Source organism: Ictalurus furcatus, chromosome 8 (assembly GCF_023375685.1).
Source record: "Ictalurus furcatus strain D&B chromosome 8, Billie_1.0, whole genome shotgun sequence".
Taxonomy (NCBI): Eukaryota; Metazoa; Chordata; class Actinopteri; order Siluriformes; family Ictaluridae; genus Ictalurus; species Ictalurus furcatus.
In genome coordinates, this window is record NC_071262.1 from 26,244,038 (window position 1) to 26,268,736 (window position 24,699).

The window sequence follows — 24,699 nt, forward strand, 5'->3', positions numbered from 1 at the left end:
GCCATTTAAGTTGAACTCGTTTAGTAGACTATAATTATTTCTTTATATACTGCATGACAAATTGCTTGATAGAATGCTTTCAGGAGTAAAAACGTGATCATGTGAACATAAAACATTATGGTGTTCATTTATACAACTGACACAAACACCATGGTTTTTTTCCCCACAGCAGGCATCAGCTGTTCTAAAGACTCCCCAATACTTTATGCATTTACAGTAGATGTCAAGTTGACATAACAGCTGAAATGAGAGATGTAATGTCCATGACATTTTCGAGAATGTCATGACAACTTATTGTGTAGCTCAGTTTTCTCAATTCTGATTGGACCGAAGGCATTGATTATTTTTCCCCCCAACAGCGGCAGCATCGCATGGGCTGCTACTGGAAGATGGTCACTACTGAGGTGGTAAAAGTAACTCTGTTTCATGTCAGGCCACATCATAGTAACCTGTTATTTATTATTTTCTTATAACCGCACACACCCATGTGGTTTATTCCTTGACACATCAAAACTAAACTCATTAATTTAGGGTCTGAGAAATAATACATATCTAATCATTTTGTCATTATTGTGCCATTTCGGTATGTGTTCAGAAAAATCTGATTAAACTTACTTTACTTGAGATAAACTAATTTATTTACTATGGTTTATGTCAGTTTAGGAAGAGTTTATGTAGGTTTCATACAGCTCTATGGACACTACCTTAAGTACTAGGTACTACCTAAGTAATGCTTCATTCATATGGTAATGTTCAAACCTTACACCCCGCCCCCTTTTCATATGGTAATATTCAAACCTTACACCCCACCCCCTTTTCATATGGTATTGTTGAAACCTTACACCCCGCCCCCTTTTCATATTGTAATGTTCAAACCTTACACCCCGCCCCCTTTTCATACTGTAATGCTCATACCTTACACCCTGCCTCCTTTTCATATGGTAATGTTCAAACCTTACACCCCGCCCCCTTTTCATATTGTAATGCTCATACCTTACACCCTGCCTCTTTTCATATGGTAATGTTGAAACCTTACACCCCGCCCCCTTTTCATATTGTAATGCTCAAACCTTACACCCTGCCTCTTTTCATATGGTAATGTTGAAACCTTACACCCCGCCCCCTTTTCATATTGTAATGCTCAAACCTTACACCCTGCCTCTTTTCATATGGTATTGTTGAAACCTTACACCCCGCCCCCTTTTCATACTGTAATGCTCATACCTTACATCCTGCCTCCTTTTCATATGGTATTGTTGAAACCTTACACCCCGCCCCCTTTTCAAATTGTAATGTTCAAACCTTACACCCCGCCTCCTTTTCATATGGTAATGTTCAAACCTTACACCCCGCCTCCTTTTCATATGGTAATTTTCAAACCTTACACCCCGCCCCCTTTTCATATTGCAATGTTCAAACCTTACACCCTGCCTCCTTTTCATATGGTAATGTTCAAACCTTACACCCTCCTCCTTTTCATATGGTAATGTCGAAACCTTACACCCTGCCTCCTTTTCATATGGCAATGTTCACACCTTACACCCCGCCCCCTTTTCATATGGCAATGTTCACACCTTACACCCCGCCCCCTTTTCATATGGCAATGTTCACACCTTACACCCCGCCCCCTTTTCATATGGCAATGTTCACACCTTACACCCCACCTCCTTTTCATATCGTAATGTTCAATCTTTATACCCCGCCCCCTTTTCATATGGCATTGAGAGCCAATTTGCATGCATGAGCATGATTTTACGTCATTCCAAACTTTCAATGAGTTTTTTTTAAACAAGTTTCAGATTTTGATCAGTCTTTTGAATCCCCCTGAAAGGATTTAAAAATTTTTTTAAAAATCATAAAAGCTTGATAAAGGTGCTCAAGGATCCGTTTTTAAGTTGAGATTTTTCACCTGTGAAAGCTCGCTGCTGTCCACTTGTCCATTCCCATCAGCATCGAAGCGCTTGTACATCAGATCCACTACATGCTTCCTGGATGCCATGTTCTTCTCATAGCTGTCCTGGGCTTCTGGTGGTATGAAGCGAAGAGCATGTAGGTTCAACACCTTGCTCTTCAGTTTCTTGTAATTGAAGAGACGGCAGTTATCATCTGTAGAGAGACGAGAGATGAGAAATGAAGATCACACGGAGTCCTGCAATCTAGCAGAAATGTGTCCATCTAGGAGTGAGCTTTGTGCTGTACTGTATACTGTATGTAAATGGCTATTATAAAAATATTAATAAAAGTAGTTTCGCTGTCGTTGTACACCTTAAACATTTAAATATTTTTTAAAAATATACATTCAATGTAATCAACAGTTGAGTTTTGTGCACCCTCGTGGTTTATGGGTCAAAATAAACACACAAACAAACAAACAATCACATATTTCAATTAAAATATAGTTTATTACTATAAATAAATAAATAAATAAATAAATAAATAAATACATATTATTTATATAAAAAATATATATCATAAAATTAACAAAAACACTGCCATTATATTATTAACTGAACAAAACAAAATAGTGAATTAAATGCTTGATAAACTAGCTTAACTGTTGGCACAATATTAAACAAATGCAAAATTATAGGATGTGCTGCATCAAGTGCTATTTTTTTTAAGCTGACGACTAACAAGTGTGAAAACCATTTTGTTAAATTCAACCACATCAGCAGGGATTCATTTGATACTTATGACTAGGAATATTCATGCAGGAATACGCTGGCAATATACTAGACTCCTATTAAATTTTGTATTTATTTACATTTTTTAAAGATATTTTTTACACCATATTTCATTTGACAGCAAAGAAAATTTCTACTTCGTTTTTCAGTCCAAATCCCCAATTTTAGGTAGTGTTACTGCCTAAAATTGGGGATTTGGACTGAAAAACGAAGTAGAAATTTTCTTTGCTTTCAAATGAAATATGGTGTAAAAAATATCTTTAAAAAATGTAAATAAATACAAAATTTAATAGTAATGTTACTGCCTCCAAGCTCCAGGGTTGATCGTGAGCTCATGTTACTATCTGTTCATTTTGTCCTAAGGCGATACAAATGTTCACTCAAATGGTAGATGGTCTGCACTTATAGAACACTTTTTAACCCTAGCGGTTGTACAAAGCACTTTAATGGTAAATGGCGCACTTATATAGCACTTTTATCCAAAGCACTTTACACTGTGTCTCATTCACCCATTCACACTCACACACCAATAACTGCCTAACAATGCAAGGCGCTAACTTGCCATCGGGAGCAACTTGGGGTTCAGTTGCTTTATTTATTTATTCAGTGTCTTGCTCAAGGACACCTCGGCATGTGGAGTCACGTGGGCCGGGAATCGAACCGCCAACCCTACGATTCGTGGACAATCTGCTCTACCAACTGAGCCACAGCCGCCCACAGCCACTTTACACTGTTTCTCATTCACCCATTCACACACACACACACTCACACACCAATGGCAGCAGGGCTACCATGCAAGGCGCTAGCCTGCCATCGCGAGCCACTTAGGGTTCAGCATCTTGCCCAAGGACACTTCGGCATGTGGAGACATGTGGGCCAGGAATCAAACCGCCAACCCCAGGCTAATGCTTGAAAAAAGCTTTTATATCAACATCAATTTCATGACTCATCCGCCACATGACAATATTTCAGCTGATATTAACTTATTTGATTGACAGTTCGGGGTATTTTACTCATACAGACTCTAAAATAAAATGCAGGAATGCTTCATAACACTTTACTCAAAACCTCAGCCCTGATTTTCTCATTAAACTAGAATGATTGTCACTCGTAACACGGTTCAGAAGCTCAATATATATATATATATATATATATATATATATATATATATATTTTTTTTATAGAGTAACTATAAAAAATGTACTTTTCTTTATGCAAACAAGTAGCAAAGGTTTGTCAGATTTTCTCCATTATCATGAAGATGAATTTCAATCAACGTGCTTGTCATGAAAGATCAAAACCGATGATGAGTCACAGACAAGCAGCGAGCGGCAAAAACGCACCATGGGTAATTCTAGCAAGAACAGCCATAGGTGTTAAGTACTTCAAACATTTCTCACAGTTAGAAAAAATCTGTTTGGAGCAACTTGTCAAGTGGTTCTTCAAAGTGACTGCAACATTTTCATCACCTAAATCTGGAGATTTTTTTTTTTTTTAGTTTGGAGTGCTTGAGCCACCGCTTTCTCCTTTGAGCCTGATCATAAGAGGGTGAATGAAAGGCAACAGGAGAGAAAAGAAAGATGAAGAGCGATGGAAGAAGAGGAGCAGCTGGACTCTTTGGACTGTTTGAGTGGTTTCACTGACACGTGTCAAGGAGTTCATCCACACATGACTACTTGATCTTCTCCTGATTTGTGTGCACAAAGTATATACAGCCGCTTTCATTAGAACAGCTGTACCTCTGCTCGTTCATGCAATTTTATCTAATTCTGAAACTAGACTCTTTTTTCCAATCTTCAACAGTCCAGAAGTGGAACCCGAGGTCGTTGTCTGCTCTTATAGCACGTCCTCCTCATGATTCAGAAAGTTCTGAGATGCTTTTCTGTTCACTTACTTTTGTAAAGAGTGGTTATTTAGGTTATCGTAGCCTTCCTGCCAGCTCAAATCAGTCTGGCCATTCTCACTCATCAACAAGGCATTTGTGCCCACAGAACTGCCAAGGCTCACTAGATGTTTTTTTTTTTTTCTTCTTCTTCTTCTCTTTTCGCACCATTCTCTGTAGGAAACCCCAGGAGTTCAGCAGTTTCTAAAGGTCACCGAGTCACTGAGATCACATTTTTTTTTCTCCATTCTGATGTTTGATGTGAACATTGACTGAATATATACAGATACTGATATACTATTCACAATGAACAGACAGACAATGTGTTCCAGACAGACCCAGATATGAATAGCAGGTACACTATTTGTTGTTGTTTTTTTTTTATGCTTGTTTCACAAGGTCTCTGTCTAAAAGTAGAGACGTGTGAGTATGAAGAGTTTTTTCCCCCCCATTTAGTCAGATATAAAACTTGCGGAACAAACAAAGACTAAATTCAAGCACAGCATTTATTCATTCATTCATCCTTAGGAACTGCCTCTTCATAGTCATAATGGTTTAAATTAGGATACTAGTTTGTATATATTTTGAGAAATAGAACCAACAGAATTGGTTGGAAAATATCACAGGAAGGTGCAAACTAAACAATAACAGATAATCGCTGACACTGGAGACTCCTTTCATAAATGTCTAATAAATTTCCACCTTACACATATTTTCACAACGAAACATTTGATTAAATAACAGCATGTCGTCCCCCCCCCCCAATCCATGTATCATGAAACTCATATTATCAGATTACGTAGATCATATGGAGCGTCCACCATATCGGTCGCGCCGAATGATCTGCTACTATAAAAACGATAACGTATTAGAAGGAGCGCATTATTACGAACCTGGCAACTACCTGTCTTGTAGAACTGCTGTTACAGAAAAGGAATCAACAATAACTTTCAGTCATGTTTGAGAATTCAACAATACCGTGGTATAAACGCACAGCCTTGAAGAATTTAACAGATCAGCTGGCTTCTGTACTGAATGCGATTCTCATATTTCTGGTACACACGCAAACACACACAGGCATTAGTTTACTCATTTTCTGCTCATTCAAAAATGACCTTCAAGTCTTTATTTACTTTGTTCAGCTTGTAGAAGTTCCTACAACCACACTATGTACTCCACACACACACACACACATACGCGCGTGCGTACGTTATCTTCGTACCCAGATGAAAGAGAGTTAATGAATGCAAGGTTGTTTATTACAGAGTCATCATTGGTATTGTGCATTCCACTCTGACTCATCTCAATCAGGATGCGTGGGAGTGTTTCAGCCTTGCTAGGAATAACATGGTGTCTGACGACAGCCCTGCTTCACCCCAGACTGTGTTCCTGCATAATTGAAGGTGTGTGACAGCAGTATACAGAGCAATGTTGTGCAGCGGTCAGGGGTGACCTGATATATGCTGATGGGTCATGCTGCTGTGGCTGCTCAAATGTCTTGCTGGAAATTTATCTAGACTTGAATGTAGTGAGCCGTAACAGACTGCGATGAGGACATACACGGTAATGCAGTGATATACAATACGGAAGGAATGAAACACTTGCGGGTGTGGCGTTATAGGAAAATAATCAATAGTGGAGTTGTGTGGAGTTACTGTTACCACCCATTAGTTGATTATTTTCCAATAACGGCACGTCCCAAAGTGTTTGATTCTTCTTATACCACAGCAATTTGCCAACACAAACAAATCTGCATTAGTTATTAGTCCTTCTTCAAAGGCATATCCATTCTAAGTGGCTTGACAAAAAGAACTATTTGACCTAGAAGAGTCCAAAGAAGAAAATGAATGAGGGTCGTTTTTCTCTGGCAGCAGCAAGATTGGAGATAGTTCAATAAATGGCAAACATAAAAAAGACACTAGATAACTGTTGGTATACTGTAAGACCGGCGCTATCCTTCCATGACATTCACCTTAAATGTTACTTTTCTCGGATTAAGCTTTAACAGGGACCACTGAACTATATGGAATTAATTTCATCTGGTCATGAAGGAACCTTTCAGGAACTCCTGCACTTCATGGCAATTATGTGAAAACAACCTATAGTACCTTGACATACACTTAGAAACTAAAGTACTAAACTGTACTTTTCCTTGTCACTGAGGTGCTACCTTTCGGATAGATTTAGCATAGTGCCTAGTGATGCATTGATCGCCTTTACTTCAGACCATGTACAAGTACGAGTGTATGTTTTTTGGTACTCGTCAGTACCGATAGCGTTACTGATACCAAATTGATACTAATCTACTTATTATTAATCAGTCAGTAACACCACAGAACATTTTATTTAGCTCTGTCTACACAAATGACTACGTTTACATGGACAGCAGTAATCTAATTATTGACCTTATTCTGAATAAGACAATATTCTGATTAAGGTGTTTACATGAGTCGCTTTTAGTATACTCCTTTCATGTTCCTGTTTTACATGTTATAGAACGCCGTCTGACGTTCCCTCTAGAATTTCACGTATCAACATAGAGTTCGTCTTCGTTATGGGACCGTATACAGTTTTGAGTGTTTTTATTTTTAATTTTACGAAAGCTTCAAGTGCAGTTAATTATTTGTCATGCTATACGTGCGAATAGACGACTGCTTGAAGCCGTGGGCTGCGTCCCAAACCGTGTACTTACCTTTTACTTCGAGTATGGCTTTAGTCAGATTAAGGTAATCGGAAATCGCTGTTTACATGCTCATTTCTTAATCAGAGTATCGTCGTAATCGGGTTAATATCGGATCATTGTTGTCCATGTAAACATACTGATTGACTACAAAGGATTTGCATCAGCGTATTAAAAATAATCCTAATATTGCTTCATTTCAACTCCATTGTGGTGGTGTACCGAGGCGAAATTATGAAAATTGTGTCACTGTCTAAATACTTCTTAACATACCTGTATGTTTTTAAAAGTTTGCATGCATTGTAGAGGAGTAATTCCTCCTCTTGATATTTGAACGGAGCACAGTTTGCAGTCTTCTCAGCGTTGATTGTCATAATTAATCGCAAAATACCTCTTGATTAACTCCACTGTTTAGTCATCTGTTCATTAGCAAAACAATGTGCGCTTAGCTTACATAACAAAGTAGTTGTTTTTTTTTTAAAACAAGTATGAGTATGGTATAAATGTATCACTATGTGTAACTTTAACTAGATATTCGAGTCAAGCTTTCAAGGTGGTCCTTGCTTAAATGTAACTAAAAACGAAGATCCATTCTAAATGTACAAAAGATATTTACTTCATTGAACCAGTACTTACACACAAGGAAAAGTACAGGTTACGTTTATTTCTGAGAGTGTATATTGGGAAATATTAGGAAAATCTATTAAATCTAATCAAATCTGTCTCTCTTTTAACAGCGGGTCCCTAGAGCCGATCTACCTAAATGACTTGGAGGAGATCTGGTTGGTCAGCAGTGCAATAATCTGGTGTTAAGTGCGTCAACTCAGGGCCACCATTTCTGCTCTGAGATGAAGGGAGATGACAGGTTAATCAACCTACCACTGCTACTGCATATTAGCAACTCTGGCAACCCTGACACTTTGGAAAGGGCAGCTCTTTATTTCCAGGTGCTGTATGATAAAATACTGGTACGTCTCCATCTATCTCATCTCTCCTTCATCCACCACTTCTCGCTTTCTACATTTTTCATGCCATCCCACCAGTGAAAGGCTTTTGTTTGAAATCCATACATGTTTTATTTATGGTGTGTGGACGCTGACCTACAAAGCCTTCACTCCTCTGATAACAGTGTAAAGTCCCAGCAGAGACCTCCACACAGTGTGTGCTTAATAACAGGCTCATCTGCCTGGGGAGATATTCACCAACGGTAACAATTCAGCTCTCCATTTGGCTATTATTCCAGTTCTCATAGTCTGCTGGGCTCCTATAAGTTTTTTGCCATGTACTCTGGAGTTGTGTCACCTCAATCACACTGTTTATCCTCATTGTGCTTCTTTCTATTTTCTACTCCTGCCATCACGCGGTATTCTCACCACAAATGGAAAATTCTTTCCCACCTGCATCTGCAAACCTGCTGCCTGCTGTTCCACCTGTAATTCGATTCCCCTCTTTCTCCTGTCACACGTTCTTTACTTTTCTTTCTCACATCCCTCTCTGTGTCAACAAGGAGCTCATTACCTGCTAGTAGACTAGGATGGGGTTTGCTCTTCACACAGTACATGACAACAACAATAAAAATCTCTCTGATATTCAGATTTATTTATTTATTTATTCTTTCACAAAGACTTGACGACTCCACGATCCAAAACTAGGCCATTTTACGCATTCTTAATCTCACTGAAGTCAATTGGCTTTCATTGAGATTTTTATATGAATAACCGCAACCCTGTTGAATTCTCAAATCTGATTGGTCAGAATGGAGGTGCGTGGTGGCTTAATGGTTATCCTGTTTGCCTTGCACAATCCAGGGCCAACAAGTTTAAATGGTTAAAAGTATGTATTTGTACATCATCGATTATTTTCCTAGGTGTAAATTCACCCAGTGGGAAATACACCAGTCTCACCAGTCCAGATTTCCAAAACCCTTTAAAAAAAAATATAACGCCACAACACCTGTAACCATTATTCATACTCTGAAGTAGGAATAATTATTCCTGCTATGACCATTATTCCTACTCTGACTTAAGCCCCCTTAAGTCAGTCCCTGCAGGATTTTGCGATCGCAGAAATGAATGCAAAATCAAGCGGAGGAGCTTCAATTTTTAAAAATTTTTCTGCAGATTTGGGCCAAGACACATCATTTGACATCATCACAGCCAAAGCCTTCTTCAATTACACATAAGTACAGCTAAAAGGTCCCGTTTACCTACAAACATCTCTGCGAATGACAGTGAAAAACAATTTTGTGCAATTTCACCATTTCAAGTAGTTTTCCACAAGAAAAGCACAGAAAAACTCCAGCAGTCGCGTCACAAATTTGGTCAAAGCCGCAGAAAAATCAAGCATTTTCGGGTTAGGGTTAGAGTTAGGGTTAGGGCTAACCCTAACCCTAACCCACAACAATCACAAAAAGACTTGGCAAAATTCTGTACGGACTGGTTTTTGACATGCATTTCAGACTATTTGCTGTTAAATGTCTTAAAAGGAACACTGACTATGACGACTTGTAGACCTTAACTATATAATTGTTTACAATAAGTGTTTGTTTGTATGTTGGTGGTCTGACAGAGGCGTTGATTGTAGCCGCTGTTGTGATTGTATCTCAAAACGGTTTATATCAATCGAATCACAAGAATCTTAGCTTTCCAAACATATGAGTCGTACACACAGAAGCTGTGTAGATAGCATAGATTTGCTCATAACATGGCGACAGCGCGCTGGCGGGCCGTCAGAATTTTAACAGGATAAAGTATACGACGGCGAGATGGCTGATAATCTCTAAAATGATTGATATAAGAAAATGTTTTATCATAAAATAGTTTAATCCATATGCTTACCTTGAACAACAAACACTCCCGGTTGGCATAGATGTGCAGTTGCTGCACAGACACCACCGATTTTGCTCTACTCTCTGGTCATCTTCAATTTGATGTACATTTTGTGTAATGTCTTCTATATTAGCCTCCTCACTTATGTTATGCTCAGGTTCAAATTGAAAAGGCTGAAGACATGTTTCTATATCGCTGTAGGGTCGCTGGAGAATCAAGACCGTTGCAACCATTTGACGTCACTACCCAGAATGCACTGCGCCGTAAATAGCAATGGTGTGCAAGGATTTTTATTATTTTAAAAACCTGTCATCTAGAGTGATTTTTGTATGGCGGATTTATATAGCGGGTGTCAGCGTTAATCTAATAAACCATATAAAGCATATAATTCCCCTTTAAATCAGATTCTTAAAGACAGACACGAGAACGAATGCCTTTTAAGACACAATGACGTTAAAATTTAGCCAGTCAATCCACATCAGCTTACACAGTAAGATTCATTCGAGAAAATACTGTGATACATGAATAACAAAGCTAGAACTTGACACGGTATTATAATGCAGGGTAAGACTCTGCAGTTATTCATGACACATGTGGGATATAAAAAGGCTAATCAAGTAGAAGCACAGAACAGGTGAACACAATCAGGCAACAAATCAATGACAGAAGAGTGGTGGAGACAGGACTGGAATAGAAACCAAAACAAATGATCACAGGACATTTGTTGTCATGGGAACCATGACACGAAGGGGACATGTCTTGTCTATGGAAAAAAAAAAAAACACAATACAGAAAGTTGGCTGTCAATTAGTATGAGCTGATTTGCATACAGCAAAACCAAACAGGATTTGTGTGTGTGTGTGTGTGTGTGTGTGTTTTAAAAAGAACAATTTTAATAAAAGTACCAATTTCCACCTCCAGATCAGATACACTTTTCCCCTTACATGAGTGTTTTCAGCTGTGTGGTGTTGGAAACAAGTGGAATGGAGTGATTGACACTGACACGGCCATCTCATCGAGAACTAGAATATATATAATTTTTTTTTTTTTGTTGCAAAATCTGGTTTTATGAGCCACCATGCCCTGCAGGTGAGTGTTAGTGACAGATAATGTAGGAGGAAAGAACAGCAGCACATACACCATGTTTCTCTCATTCTCTCTGCTGTTACTCGTGACAATACTGTATCAGGACAATTACTGTAGTTCTCCGGAAAGTGGAGATTAATCAGTGACAAACAGCTGATTTGAGATTTTTTTCAGTTCTATGTAAAATGACTGTAATTACATTGTACTATTTTGACAAATCTAAACTGCTCCCTTGAATGATTTATACCGTTCTGGGTATTTTTCTTGACCATTGATAGAGCTGTTGTGTTAGATTCCACACAAAAAAAATAGCTTTAGGTCATTTGTTATCAGAAAATAATCTGAAGCAGATGCCAAAAAGGAATGTATTATTTTTATCTTTGAAAGAAAGGAGAAATGTTTAGCCCTGTTAGCACATTTATACCAGTCGCCTCTGGCCTCTGGTCTATATCTTATCTACAAAACATCAGCAATGATGAACCTAAAGATTAAAGTCCTAAAGATGAAATGTCTTTGATTTGATTCTGAATGTTGACGTATTTCGTTTTCATCCAGGAAGTCAGGAGTGCTTGAGTAATTAACAGCCAGTAGTGATTGGGATACACCGCACCCCATCCAAAACTTCAATGTAGGTTAGTGAGCTAGCTCAATACGGAGAACAGTGAAGTGTTTAACAAGAACTTTAACAACTTTAACAATGATTGTGCCCTGCAATAGGTTGGCACCCCATCCAGGGTGTCCCCCGCCTTGTGCCCGGAGTTCCCTAGGATAGGCTCCAGGCTCCCCCATGACCTTGTGTAGTATAAGCAGTACAGAAAATGGATGGATGCACAGATGGAATTTTCCAGGAAGTGACAAATTATAAAATTACAACGAGAATAAAACGAAACATTGTGTGTGTGTGTGTGTGTTTTTTCTCTTCTAGATATACTGGTGTTCCAAACAATAAGGAACTAGGAGGAAAAAAAAAAAAAGATCCGAAACACCTATTTTGATTTCACGGGTACTTTAGCATGTTAAGAAAGTTGAGGGTCTGATACATGTCAGGTTGACAGTTTAGATATGATTTGTTGACTAGTTGTAGAGTCTCTAAAGCACACTGTCCAAATAAACTGCCATTTCTGCATGCATGGTCATTTGATATGCTACTGCTGGAAATGAAGTATCCTTTGACATTCACAGAGCGAGGGATTTAAAGGACAAAGAGCTTCTTTGGTCGGCTGTGGTTCAGGTCGTAGAGCGGGTTGTCCACTAATCGTAGGGTTGGCGGTTCGATTCCCGGCCCGCGTGACTCCACATGTCCTTGGGCAAGACACTGAACCCCAAGTTGCTCCCGATGGCAAGTTAGCGCCTTGCATTGCAGCTCTGCTACCATTGGTGTGTGAATGGGTGAATGACACACTGTGTAAAGCGCTTTGGAACTGCTAAGGTTAAAAAAAGTACTTTATAAGTGCAGACCATTTCCCATTCTTTACACTCTTGGAGTTGTTTTGCATGAATTACATCAATTATGCATCAATTATACTGTAGACTGAAGACATTATACTGTTTCTCATCAAACACAAATAAACCAGAACTATAAAGCACAACAACACTCATTTGTTTTAATGTTATTGCACACACCGGGAAAGTTCAACAAGCTGATTTGTTCACACTTTTTTTTTTTTTGCAAGTTCTAATGACTTGTATTGAAGTGAATAAGTCACACAGCTTCGTTAGTAGAAGCTATGCCAATTGAAAGCGAGTGGTTTTGTTTCCAAAGATCAAAACCACGCGGCAAAGCATCGCGTGTCTCACGCGTCTTTATTTCTGCACTGCACTATTTCTGCACACAAAAGTCCCTGCTGTCATTTCCAGCAAAATCCACACTTTTGATAAGCAGTTAGTCTTCGCACTGTGCTGCGTCTTTTGTTTTATGAGAAAGAAAGAAGTAACAAAGCTGCTCAAAGGGTGGCATCAACAGAGCAAGTGCATCAACCCCCATTCACACGCATTCAATAATCTGTACCCAACCTACAACGCCTTAATTTCACAGCGGCCGCTTTGAAAATGACGAAACTCATGCAAATGGCGACTGTGACGGTGAGATTGCAATGTAACATAATGCCCATGATTTATTATCATCTTTGAGTGTTGTAAGCTATGAATATTGCTCCTCTGTTGCGTGAAACATGAAATTGATATTTGAATTAAGCCCCTTCACAGCATATACTCTAGGAAGCCATTTACAGTGAGGGGGATACTTTTGTTTTTGTTATGCAATATACTTCCAGAGCTTACATACAATATCCCTCGCCAATTTACACACATAGTGTCTTTTGACTTTGTACTTATTAATAAGAGCCAAGCTGTATGTATACACAAGCATGAACAAAGACATATTCGCAGGGACGACATTAATAAACAACACGAATGAAAATGAGCTATAGTAATGACCTTAAACATCCCTGTCAGTGCAGTTGGTTTGCTAATATGCAGGGGGATCATCCACAGAATGGTACATCACACAAGAATTCACAATATGTTCTCAGACTAATGATAAGGAAGCTAAGAGAAGTCAGGCGTCACTTGAAAAGAGTTGCAGGACGGCCTGAAAGCAGCAGGTACAACAGGGAACAATAAGCGATGAACTGCACAATCTCTGTTACTAGACAGAGTGTTACAAGTGAGTGATGTACCGGGATATACAGTATTCGAGGAGAATATAATCTCATCAGCCATGAAACTGATTCTGGGGAAAAGGTGGATGTTTTAACAAGACAATCACACCAAATATAAAATAAATCAATACTGGATTCTAAAAAAGAAGGTGAAGGTGCAATCTTATGGAGTCCATCAGAGTAATCCTTGTCACCTTGGGGAATTGAACATGTTTTGCCAAGGGGAATGCATCATAATTGAAGCACAATAGTGCAAAAAGATAATTACTCTGTACAGTAGAGGGCTGCAAGCTGTAACTTATAATAAAATAAACCATGGTTTTCCAACAAAGTACCAATGTCAGTCATTTGTCACGCATGAATACTTTTTTTCCATATCGATTTATCAAACTTATTTTTGCTTGTGCTTATGAATACATCTTGTCTTGTTCATATTTCTAAGTACAACGTCAAAAGACATTATTTGCATGTAAATATGAAGTGGATATGTTCTGAAAGTACAATGATGAGCCATAGCATTAAAACCACCTGACTAATATCGTGTAGGTCCCCCTTGCGCCAACAAAACAGCTCTGACCCGTCGAGACATGGACTCCATAAGACGTCTGAAGGTGTGCTGTGGTATCGTATCTGGCACCAAGACATTAGCAGCAGATCCTTTAAGTCGTGTAAGTTACGAGGTGGGGCCTCCATGGATCGAACTTTTTCGTCCAGCACATCCCACAGATGTTCGATCGGATTGAGATCTCTAGGATTTGGAGGCCGAGTCAACACATTGAACTCTTTGTCATGTTCCTCAAACCGTTCCTGAACAGTTTTTGCAGTGTGGCAGGGTGCATGATCCTGCTGAAAGACACCACTGCTATTAGGGAAAACCGTTGCCATGAAGAGGTGTACATGGTCTGTAACAATGTTTAGGTACGTGTCAAAGTAACATCCACATGAATGCCAGGACTCAAGGTTTCCCAGCAGAGCACTGCCTCCACTGGCTTGCCTTCATCCCATAATGCATCAGTGAGCCTTGTGCACCCATGACCCTGTCATCAGTTTAGTGATTATCCTTAATTGGACCACTTTTGGTAGGTACTAACCACTGCATACCATGAACACCACACAAGACCTGCTGTGTTGTAGACGCTCTGACCCAGTCGTCTAGACATCACAATTTGGCCCTTGTTAAAGTCGCTCAGATTCCTACGCTTGCCTATTTTTCCTGTTTCTGACACAACAACTCTGACAACTGACTGTTCACTTACTGACTAATATATCCCATCCCTTGACATGTGCCACTCTAGTGAGATAATCAATGTTATTCACTTCACCTGTCAGTGGTTGTTATGGCTGATTGGTGTATAATAAATAACAAAAACGAATGTTTCTGAATGCTTATTTCCACTAGAAAGTACCGTTTATTAAGTTGTGGGTGTTTCTATGATTGCAGTGCCATTTAGGCCTTAACGCTCAAAAATGGACATTTATTTACTTTTTAAAAATTATTTTTAACATTAAATAATAATAATAAAAAAAATGTATAAATCCATTTGAAAATCTCATCCAAGACTATATATATATATATATATATATATATATATATATATATATATATATATATATATATACAGTTTTCCTTGGCTGCATTTTTGCTTTGAAATGATCAACAGTGTCTTCGTTTCGTTTCATGAAAGCATTTTCATAAAGCGTTCTGTTTTGTTCCGTAAAACGATCCCCAAAATATGGTTAACTAGCATCCCTGCTAATCTCATGAGAGCATTAAATACTCAAAGAACTTCATTTTCTTCTTCCCATGATCTTCAGGAAATTTGGATGATGCAACCTCCTGATGAACATGCGACTTGTGGAATATTCCAAGTGTTTCACAGAGGTGAATGTGTTCAGGAAACAGGGTTGAGTGAATGAACTAAAATGTTCATTTTCCCTAACCTATAACGGATGAATTAAAAAAAGGAACAGGATATTTCAAGCATGAGATGTCATATAGATTCACACATTAATGCAATTAGAAGATATCATGAGCATTTTAATGATTATATGTATTTTAAGGTAAAGTGTAGTTACAGTGGACCTATCTTGAGTGCCAAATCATTTGATCCAATTAAACGTAGTGTTCATAGGACTATGAAATGCCCTTCATGGCAATACCTATACATTCATGATGCTTTGTTCAGTCAGGCATCAGCTGTCATAAATTCTGGTTTTGTCAGTTTTGAGGTCATTGAGTGAAGTGACAGATTTTCCTTGACAAGGTTGCGATGTTATTTTTCCAGGTTGTCATACTTTAGAACGTCATAACTGACTCTGGAGCTCAGTGTACATCTGCTGTGTCAATATCTCACAGTGATGTGACATGAAAACCCTGACACCGTGAGTATACGTCATACAGAACCTTACAATATTCGGAATCTGATACGGTTGTGTTGTGTTATGAGAAAAGTATGATTTACATTTCAAAGGGAAAAATCTGTACTTTACTTTATACTCACTACATGTCAAAACAGATCAGTCACTCTGTTATCTACATTCGTATGTTTGGAATTCGCCAGGTGATAAAAGTTTGGCTTCATTATTATTATTATTTTTTTTTGTATTTCATATGCAAGTGGGTGTTGGGCGCAATTATGCAAAGAAATGCAAGCACAGTGTGTTACACCAACAGGAGGAAAAAAAACATGAGAAAAGATCTCATCAATATAGACTATTTTTCCTCAAAAAAAGGAAGAAAGAAAGAAAGCACAATGTGATGAACCGACAAAAAAAAAACAAGCAGCCTTTGAGACTTTGACACAAAAATCCAATCTGAATAGGTTTTTTTTCCCCTTATAAGAAAGCACATACTAGCTTTAAAACAAACAAACAAACAAACAAACAAACAAACAAAAAACAACCACAAGCATTTGATATTTTTTTCCCACATAAAAAAACTATAAACAAGTAAATAAAAATAAATACATAAAATGAATTCTCTCTCTCTCTCTCTCTCTCTCTCTCTCTCTCTCTCTCTCCGGACATTTTTCCAGCAAATAACAAAAATTGAACAAAGACACAAACAAATTTTTTTTTTCCCTAAAAAAATCTACACAAATTTCAACTCATAAAGTTAATTTCCACTGCTACAACAAAGAAGTCTAATACATCATTAAACAGTACTGTCATGCCACGGTAAACTAGCGACTCCATTTCCCAGAATGCACCGCAAGCTACAAACATGGCCAACGACGACTACAACTCCCAAACTAACACAAAGACACGTTGACCTTCCCCAGAAGACTAATCACACACACCTGTTCCCAATCAGACTCATCACACTTTAAAAGAGACTGTTCATTCACTAGACCTTTACAAAGTAAATGCTCAGATGATCTCGTCTCTGTTGTTACTAAGCCAGACTTATGGTGTTGTGATTCTGGTTCTGATTCTGTTTTGCCATCTTAATGCAGATGAATATCTGTGCTTCATTTCTCCTTCAGGTCATCTAACAACAAAAAGAACCTACAAGCACATATACCTGTACACACATATTTTAACTTCTCCTATCCAAGTTTTTATTAAGACTGTTAAAACGAGACGACAGGGTGACAACCCCATATATTAAACTACTCTACAATGCAAACTCAACTGTTAAAAGAGGAAACGCTCACAGGCAACAGTTTTTAAAAGGAAACACTACCAATAGATCCAGAGCTTAGACTTAAATCTGCCGGTTTCCAAGCAGCAGTCAGAGCTTCAGGCTGTGTACCATCCTGTCCCAATCAGGAGAGTGATGGAGGACCACACGAGTTCTTTATAGACTGAGTCGCATTCACATTCTGTGCGATTTGGATAAAACAAACCAAAAGGTCAGCACATAACTTATGATGCACCCTTTAAATCTTAATACAGAATCTTTTTCCTCCTAATTTCAGGTCTTCAATAGACAAGACAACCAAGGATCAGCCCTTCCTCTTGAGGGGTTTATATTTCACATCGATACCTAGCCGTAGCATGATACGCAGTCCATTTGCACCACGACTCAACAATTATTATTATTATTTTTTTACAAATTAGAAAGCGTTTAAATATGCTAGCTTGGTGATTTAGAGTTTCACAACTTTAGCACTATAACCCCAGCACTAAATGTGTGGTGGGAGCACAATGCATAAAACTATTGCATGAAACGCTTTTACACTCACCACGGTTGTAAAGAGTGGTTATTCGAGTTACCTTCGCTTTCCTGTCAGCTTGAAACAATTCTGAACATTTTCCATTCTCAACAAGGAGTTAACACCTACACAACTGCCACTGGATGTTTGTTTGTTTGTTTGTTTGTTTGTTTTGCACACCATTTTGTGTAAACTCTAGAGACTGTTGTAAGTGAAAATCCCAGGAAACTAGCAGTTTCTGAAATACTTAGAGTCTGGTACTAACAACCATACCACTAAGATCACATTTTCCCCCATTCTGATGTTTGATATGAACATTACCTGAAGCTCTTGACCTGTATCTGCATGATTTTATGCACTTTACCCAGAAGAAACTCCAAAAGCATTGGGAGAACAATAGTGGCTGTCTGGTACAACTACTGTATCCTCCTCCTAATACAGAACTTTATATCTGGAGGTGCTTATCTGACTATGTCATGTCATTTTAGCGAATCAATTCTGACTGGTTCTCAGGCAAAATCGAGATGAAAAGATTCATTACACCGATCTAAGTTTCAATTTTCCTTATGACACCAATTTTGGTCCAAAATGGGTCACTGTTTTTCCCCCTAAGCAGCTGAATACGTGCCAATTTCACTATGAGATTCAAAGAAATTTTATTTCATTTCAGCACAATCCACCCACTAATATACCCACACACATTTCTCATTACATGATGTCAAAGTCATGAGGCGGTTAATAAAATGCAGAGATTTAAAATGGGAAAGAGCACTTCCATGATGACAGTGGGTCAATTATCTAATGCTAAGCCTGCACTAAGGGTGTCATCCGTCTTGAATGTTCTCATTCTCATACATTCTCAGAATTCGTACAGACCACGTTGATCTATCATTGTGCCTTAAAATGTTCCAGCTTGTCTTCCAGCAGCTGTTATCAAGACGTTCTTTTAAGCCCTGGTCCGATGGGATTACTTTCACTTCTAAAACTTATCTACTATGACGTACAGAGCCAAAACATCAGAACCAAACAAAATCAATGCAGCACTGATTCTCTCTCTCTCTCTCTCTCTCTCTCTCTCTCTCTCTCTCTCTCTGGAGTGAAAGGCGCTTAATTAGAGGTGTGAAGTTATAATTACCAACCATACAACCATAAGGAGCTACACAAACGCTTTGTGCTGTCCAGGTGTGAGCTAAGAATGTGTCTCCTAAAAGGGAACCAAACACTCCTGAGGGTATTAAGGCATGGACACACATTTCCCAGAGACTCATCTGAGTCAGATTCATTGAAATACAGTACACCGATCCCATATTAATCATTACATTAATAGCTAACCCACCAGTGGCAACTCATCCACAGGGGCAGATTGTGCAACAGTTCATAACAGTTCGTAAAATCCGAATTCACAGCACCATACATTTTAAATTCTGTTAAAATGCTGATTACCTTTTTTTTTTTTTTTAAACAAAATATTGCTATTTGACAAGTACAAGCAGATTCCACTGATTCTACTGATTTGCTTTCCTTGCTGGATGTGGGGCAGCACTCTCATTGTCCCATTTAGCTCCATAGAGTTTTTATTGCACCTAGTGGTCAAAAATGGGAGGTGCAACAAGCACTAATAGAGGACCATTGGGGCAGGAATCATGCTGCTTCATACTTAGGCCGTGAACATTTTCAGTTGAGAAAGAGTAGTGGACAGGACAGTAAATACCAGGATTGCCAGATTTGCTGTTTTTATACCAAATTGGGCTAATTTACATACGCTCTACAGCCACCAAAATCTTGTTTTATGGCAAATATTCAGAATGAATGATTTCTGATACATTTCCACAAACAAAGGCAAAGTATAAGTGCAGCCATTGTGGCTATATTGTACAGAATCATTTATGTTGTAAGATACTGTACAGATTGGAAGTGGGACAGGGGTATTATAGAGTGGATAATATCCGTACATCAGAAATGTGTGTGCTTCACCAAATACGTGACAATGTTTCCCATGCAACGGCTTAGGAAAAGAAGGGGGAAAAAAAAAAGTCTCTCTTTTCCAATGCCCAATTATTTTGGGCTAGATTTCGGTCTTTTGTATGGATTTTGAGATATAATTGGAACGGAAACCTATATAATTTTGTTGAAACCTGTCAACACTGGCTGATGATATTAGTTCTTCCTCACCAATGACAGGAAACACACCAGCAATATTAAACACAATTGAATAAAGAAAGGTCTAAAACCACTCAAAATGAGCTGCTAGACTGTATGCTGGATGACAGTCAACTGCCTATTTATGGAGTTTTCACAGGGCTTAAAATTCAGCCTATGGCATACGTCTATAAGCATGACAACTTCATGGCTGAATTTAGTTTAAGGCTGTGTCATTATTAATATTATCCTGCTCCATCACGCTCTCTACATCTCTATAGTTACAGCAATGAGATCAAACGGAAATAGAAAGGAGATGTCTGGCTAAGTCTTTTAAAAAAATCTAGAAGAGATCTCAATTCTGTTTTCCTCAAATGTATTTTTTTTAAAGTTAATTTTATTGTACAGCTCTACAGCCAACACTTGAAAAATAACTTCTATAAGCTCAATAAGTAACTAGTGGCAAATAGACAGAAAACATTTCTAGGCGATGTAGCTGTAAAGCATTTGCTTTGTGATCAGGAGATTGCCTGATAAAATCCTGCTCATGGTGTGTGGCCTTTCTCTCTCTCTCTCTCTCTCTCTCTCTCGACTATATCCCATACCCTTTTTTCACATTATTCCATTTCTGCTAAGCAATTTTAAGAGAAATATTTGTGACAATGTTGACACATGACCGAAACAAAAGTAAGAATCCCCACTAAATCTCCTCATATATCAAAGAGAACCCTTTAAGTAAAGAATTTTAAATAAAATAAAAGAACTTTAAGGATGAAAGAACTTTAAAAGGAACTGAAATCACTGATTAATAAAATGGAGATGTAGAGAAAAGAAAAGAAGAATGTGGCTATGAAACAACAGTTTGTGTTCGTGTGCCTCGTGGTTGCCTTCTGTGCCCGGCTTCAAAGGAGATCAAATGAAAAGATTCAAACAGTGTGTGGATTAGAAGAAGACAATTCAAAAGCTCTGTGTTTCGTCTCTAGTGGAAAGTCCATGTGACGCAATCAAGGGATGAAACTGAGTAATTGCGGTTCAAAAGTTGGTGGTTAGTATAGATCCAGAGAATTAATATTGCTATGCTTTATATTGTCTAAGACATTATTACTCGCTACGTTCATTCGTTCAACAGTTGGGCTGGTGTTATATTTATGTGTGATGGTCTGGGGAAAACCCTTCACATGTTGTTATGGCTGAATGCTGTAAAACAGCCAAAATGATGTGGAAATCCATCCATCCATCCATCTTCTATACCGCTTATCCTTTTCAGGGTCACCGGGAACCTGGAGCCTATCCCACGGAATATCGGGCACAAGGCGGGGTACACCCTGGACAGGGTGCCAATCCATCACAGGGCACAATCACATACACACTCACACACCCATTCATACACTACGGACACTTTGGACATGCCAATCAGCCTACCATGCATGTGTTTGGACTGAGGGAGGAAACCGGAGTACCCGGAGGAAACCCCCGCAGCACGGCGAGAACATGCAAACTCCGCACACACAGGGCCATGGTGGATGATGTGGAAATGTTTTTATTTAGTCTACATACTAACCCTGCCTTGGCTTTGTTGTATAAGGAGCCAGTTCAAAAAACACACATGTCTAAAACCATACTAGCTAAGGCTACAGTACATCCACATTAATCTGCATAGATCGGAAAACTGCATTTTCATTTTAAAACCCTCTCCATTTACCGTTTTCAAACATTTTCCAAAAATTGCTCATCCACACTGAAACGTCTGAAAGTGCTTACATCCCTATACTGTGCACGCACCATTTCCTTGAGGCGTTTATTTAAAAATGCAATCTGAAGGTTGTACAATGTGACTTTAATCTTTAACAGAGCTGTCAAACTGCTACATAACATGCACAGCAACTGCAGTACAACATCGTCCATCATCTTGTTTGTTTTGATTTGAATGGGTCACATGACTAAAAATATGTCATTGTTTTTGAATATCTACAAACACTATAACGCATAAACAGCGTTTTCGAAAAGCTCAGTTTTCGCTGGACGGAAACACCGTTTCGGTGTAGACAGAAGGCCAAAACATAGAGTAAAAGATGCGGTTTGTATCCGATTCAGATGTATCCAGATTAATGTTGACGTAGGCTAAGTGTGATTTCTTCACACATACACTTCATACATGTCATGCTTTGATCAAACTCTCAAAGAGCTATGTGTCATAGTGAAATGGACATGGTAAACCGAATCAGTTCCGTTTGTAACCAGATACCAGCTGTTAAAATGTCAACCATGGTCCTTCAGATCATCATCAGAACAGAAAAGAGCTCTTACACAGTCTATTCAAACGAGAGCAGACAAGGTTTTTAAAAAGTTCTAATACAAAATATAGGAAATGTAGTCAACAGAAGAGATGTGAGAGAATGAATCAGAGATTATTTCCAAAATGAGAGATCAGCCACATGAAGAAATGACAGTGAAGCTTGTGTTTACATTTTTCCATAAGTAGAGCAGGTTATAAAAGTAGGTAGGGCATCTTTCAGAAGAAACGGTCTTTAAATGCGATGTTCTCCCTTTTAGTCAATACTTTGTGCTACCTACCTTTGTCAAGATAACAGCTCTGAGTCTTCTCCTATAATGGCTGATGAGGTTGGAGAATACATGGGGAGGGATCTGAGACCGTTCCTCCATACAGAATCTCTCCAGATCCTTCACATTTCGAGGTCCATGCTGGTGGACTCTCCTCTTGAGTTCACCCCACAGGTTTTCTATGGGGTTCAGGTCAGGGGACTGGGAGGGTCATGGCAGGACCTTGATTTTGTGGTCAGTAAACCATTTTTGTGTTGATTTTGATGTATGTTTTGGATCATTGTCCTGCTGGAAAATCCAACCACGGCCCATTTTAAACTTTCAGTCAGAGGCAGTCAGGTTTTCATTTAATATCTGTTGATATTTGATAGAGTCCATGATGCCATGTATCCTACAAAATGTCCAGGTCCTCTGGCAGAAAAACAGCCCCACAACATTAAACATCCACCACCATATTTAACCGTGGGCATGAGGTACTTTTCCATATGGCTACCTCTCTGTGTGTGCCAAAACCACCTCTGGTGTTTACTGCCAAAAAGCTCTACTTTGGTTTCACCATAGAACCCAATCCCATTTGAAGTTCCAGTAGTGTCTGGCAAACTGATGATGCTCGAGTTTGTTTTTGGATGAGAGTAGAGGCTTTTTTTTCTTGAAACTTTTCCAAACAACTTGTGGTGATGTAGGTGACTTCAGATTGTAGTTTTGGAGATTTTCTGACCCCAAGACGTGACTAACTTCTGCAGTTCTCCAGCTGTGATCCTTGGAGATTTTTTATCCACTCGAACCGTCCCCTTCACAGTGTGTTGAGACGATATAGACACACGTCCAATTCCATCTTGATTCATAACATTTCCAGTTGACTGGAAATGGGCATTTTCAACGCCTGTACTATATTCTTATAACCACTTACCATTTGCTCAACAACATTTTGCCGCACATCACAGCTACATTTCTTGCTCTTTCCCATTGTGTTGAATGACTAAGGGAATTTGGCCTATGTGTTACCTCATATTTATACCCCTGTGAAACAGAAAGTCATGTTTCCTGTTCCTAGCCGCCCAGGTGTACTAGAAAAATGTAAAATATCAATGGGAATATACTTCAAATATATTTCTCTCATATGAATTCATAGGAGTGCCAGTAATTGTTGCACACCTATATTTAACAAAGATATTTTTTAGATAAACCTGTGTTGTGTTTGCAATTGTTTGAAATCCATGACAGCAGAGGATTTTAGTGAATTATTTAAATAAAATATCAAAAGGTTAAACAACAAAGACAATTTTTCACAGCCTTCTTTGATCATATTTACCAACGGTGCCAATATTAGTGGAGAACACTGTATTTGGTACTACATTTGTTATTATTATTATTACTGTGTTCTTATTCACTATAGTATTATTTGTTCCCCGGATAGTTTGTCATTAACATCTTTAGATATCACACAGGATTCATATGCTTGCCAAGAACACAATTTATCTAATATTGTGTTTACAGTTCACTTCGCCAGGGTAGCAGCTTGCACCTTCATTTTATCCCAACACTCATGCTAATGCCAAAGCCTGCATCCCTGTAGGCAACAGTCTATGTTTTTTATCTGGCGAGTTACAAATATGTGTAACAATTTTCCTTCTGGAGATCAAAGATAACATTTCAAACGCTATCATCTTGGTTTTTAACACCTCCATATGGTGGAGGATTTATACACTGTATTGTAGTTGCTACTTTGATTTGTCAGGCCATACTGATTACAGCGGATTTAATCTTTATATAAAATCCAGATAATGTGCTCTTTATATATATTATATATATATATATATATATATATATATATATATATATATATCTGCACATACTGTCATTCTAAGTGTTCTGTCAGTCATGTGTAGCAAATATTCTGCAAAGGCAAAATACACGTGACTTCAAGTGCCACTTCATTTCCGATCTGGTTTAAAGCTATGTACATTATGTGTGTAAGAAATAGGGGGAAAAAGAGATTGGAGAGAAATGTGAGTTTGCTG

The 24,699-nt window shown here is 38.5% G+C and overlaps 1 protein-coding gene across 1 annotated transcript in view; it reads right to left on the reverse strand.

Annotated features, from left to right (window-relative positions):
- fstl5 (follistatin-like 5) overlaps positions 1 to 24,699 on the reverse strand; it is a 145,408-nt gene that overhangs the window by 86,364 nt on the left and 34,345 nt on the right. Inside the window, exon 4 of the mRNA XM_053631786.1 lies at positions 1,910 to 2,106. Coding sequence (XP_053487761.1) covers positions 1,910 to 2,106 — 197 coding nt within the window. The remainder of the gene's footprint in view (positions 1 to 1,909; positions 2,107 to 24,699) is intronic.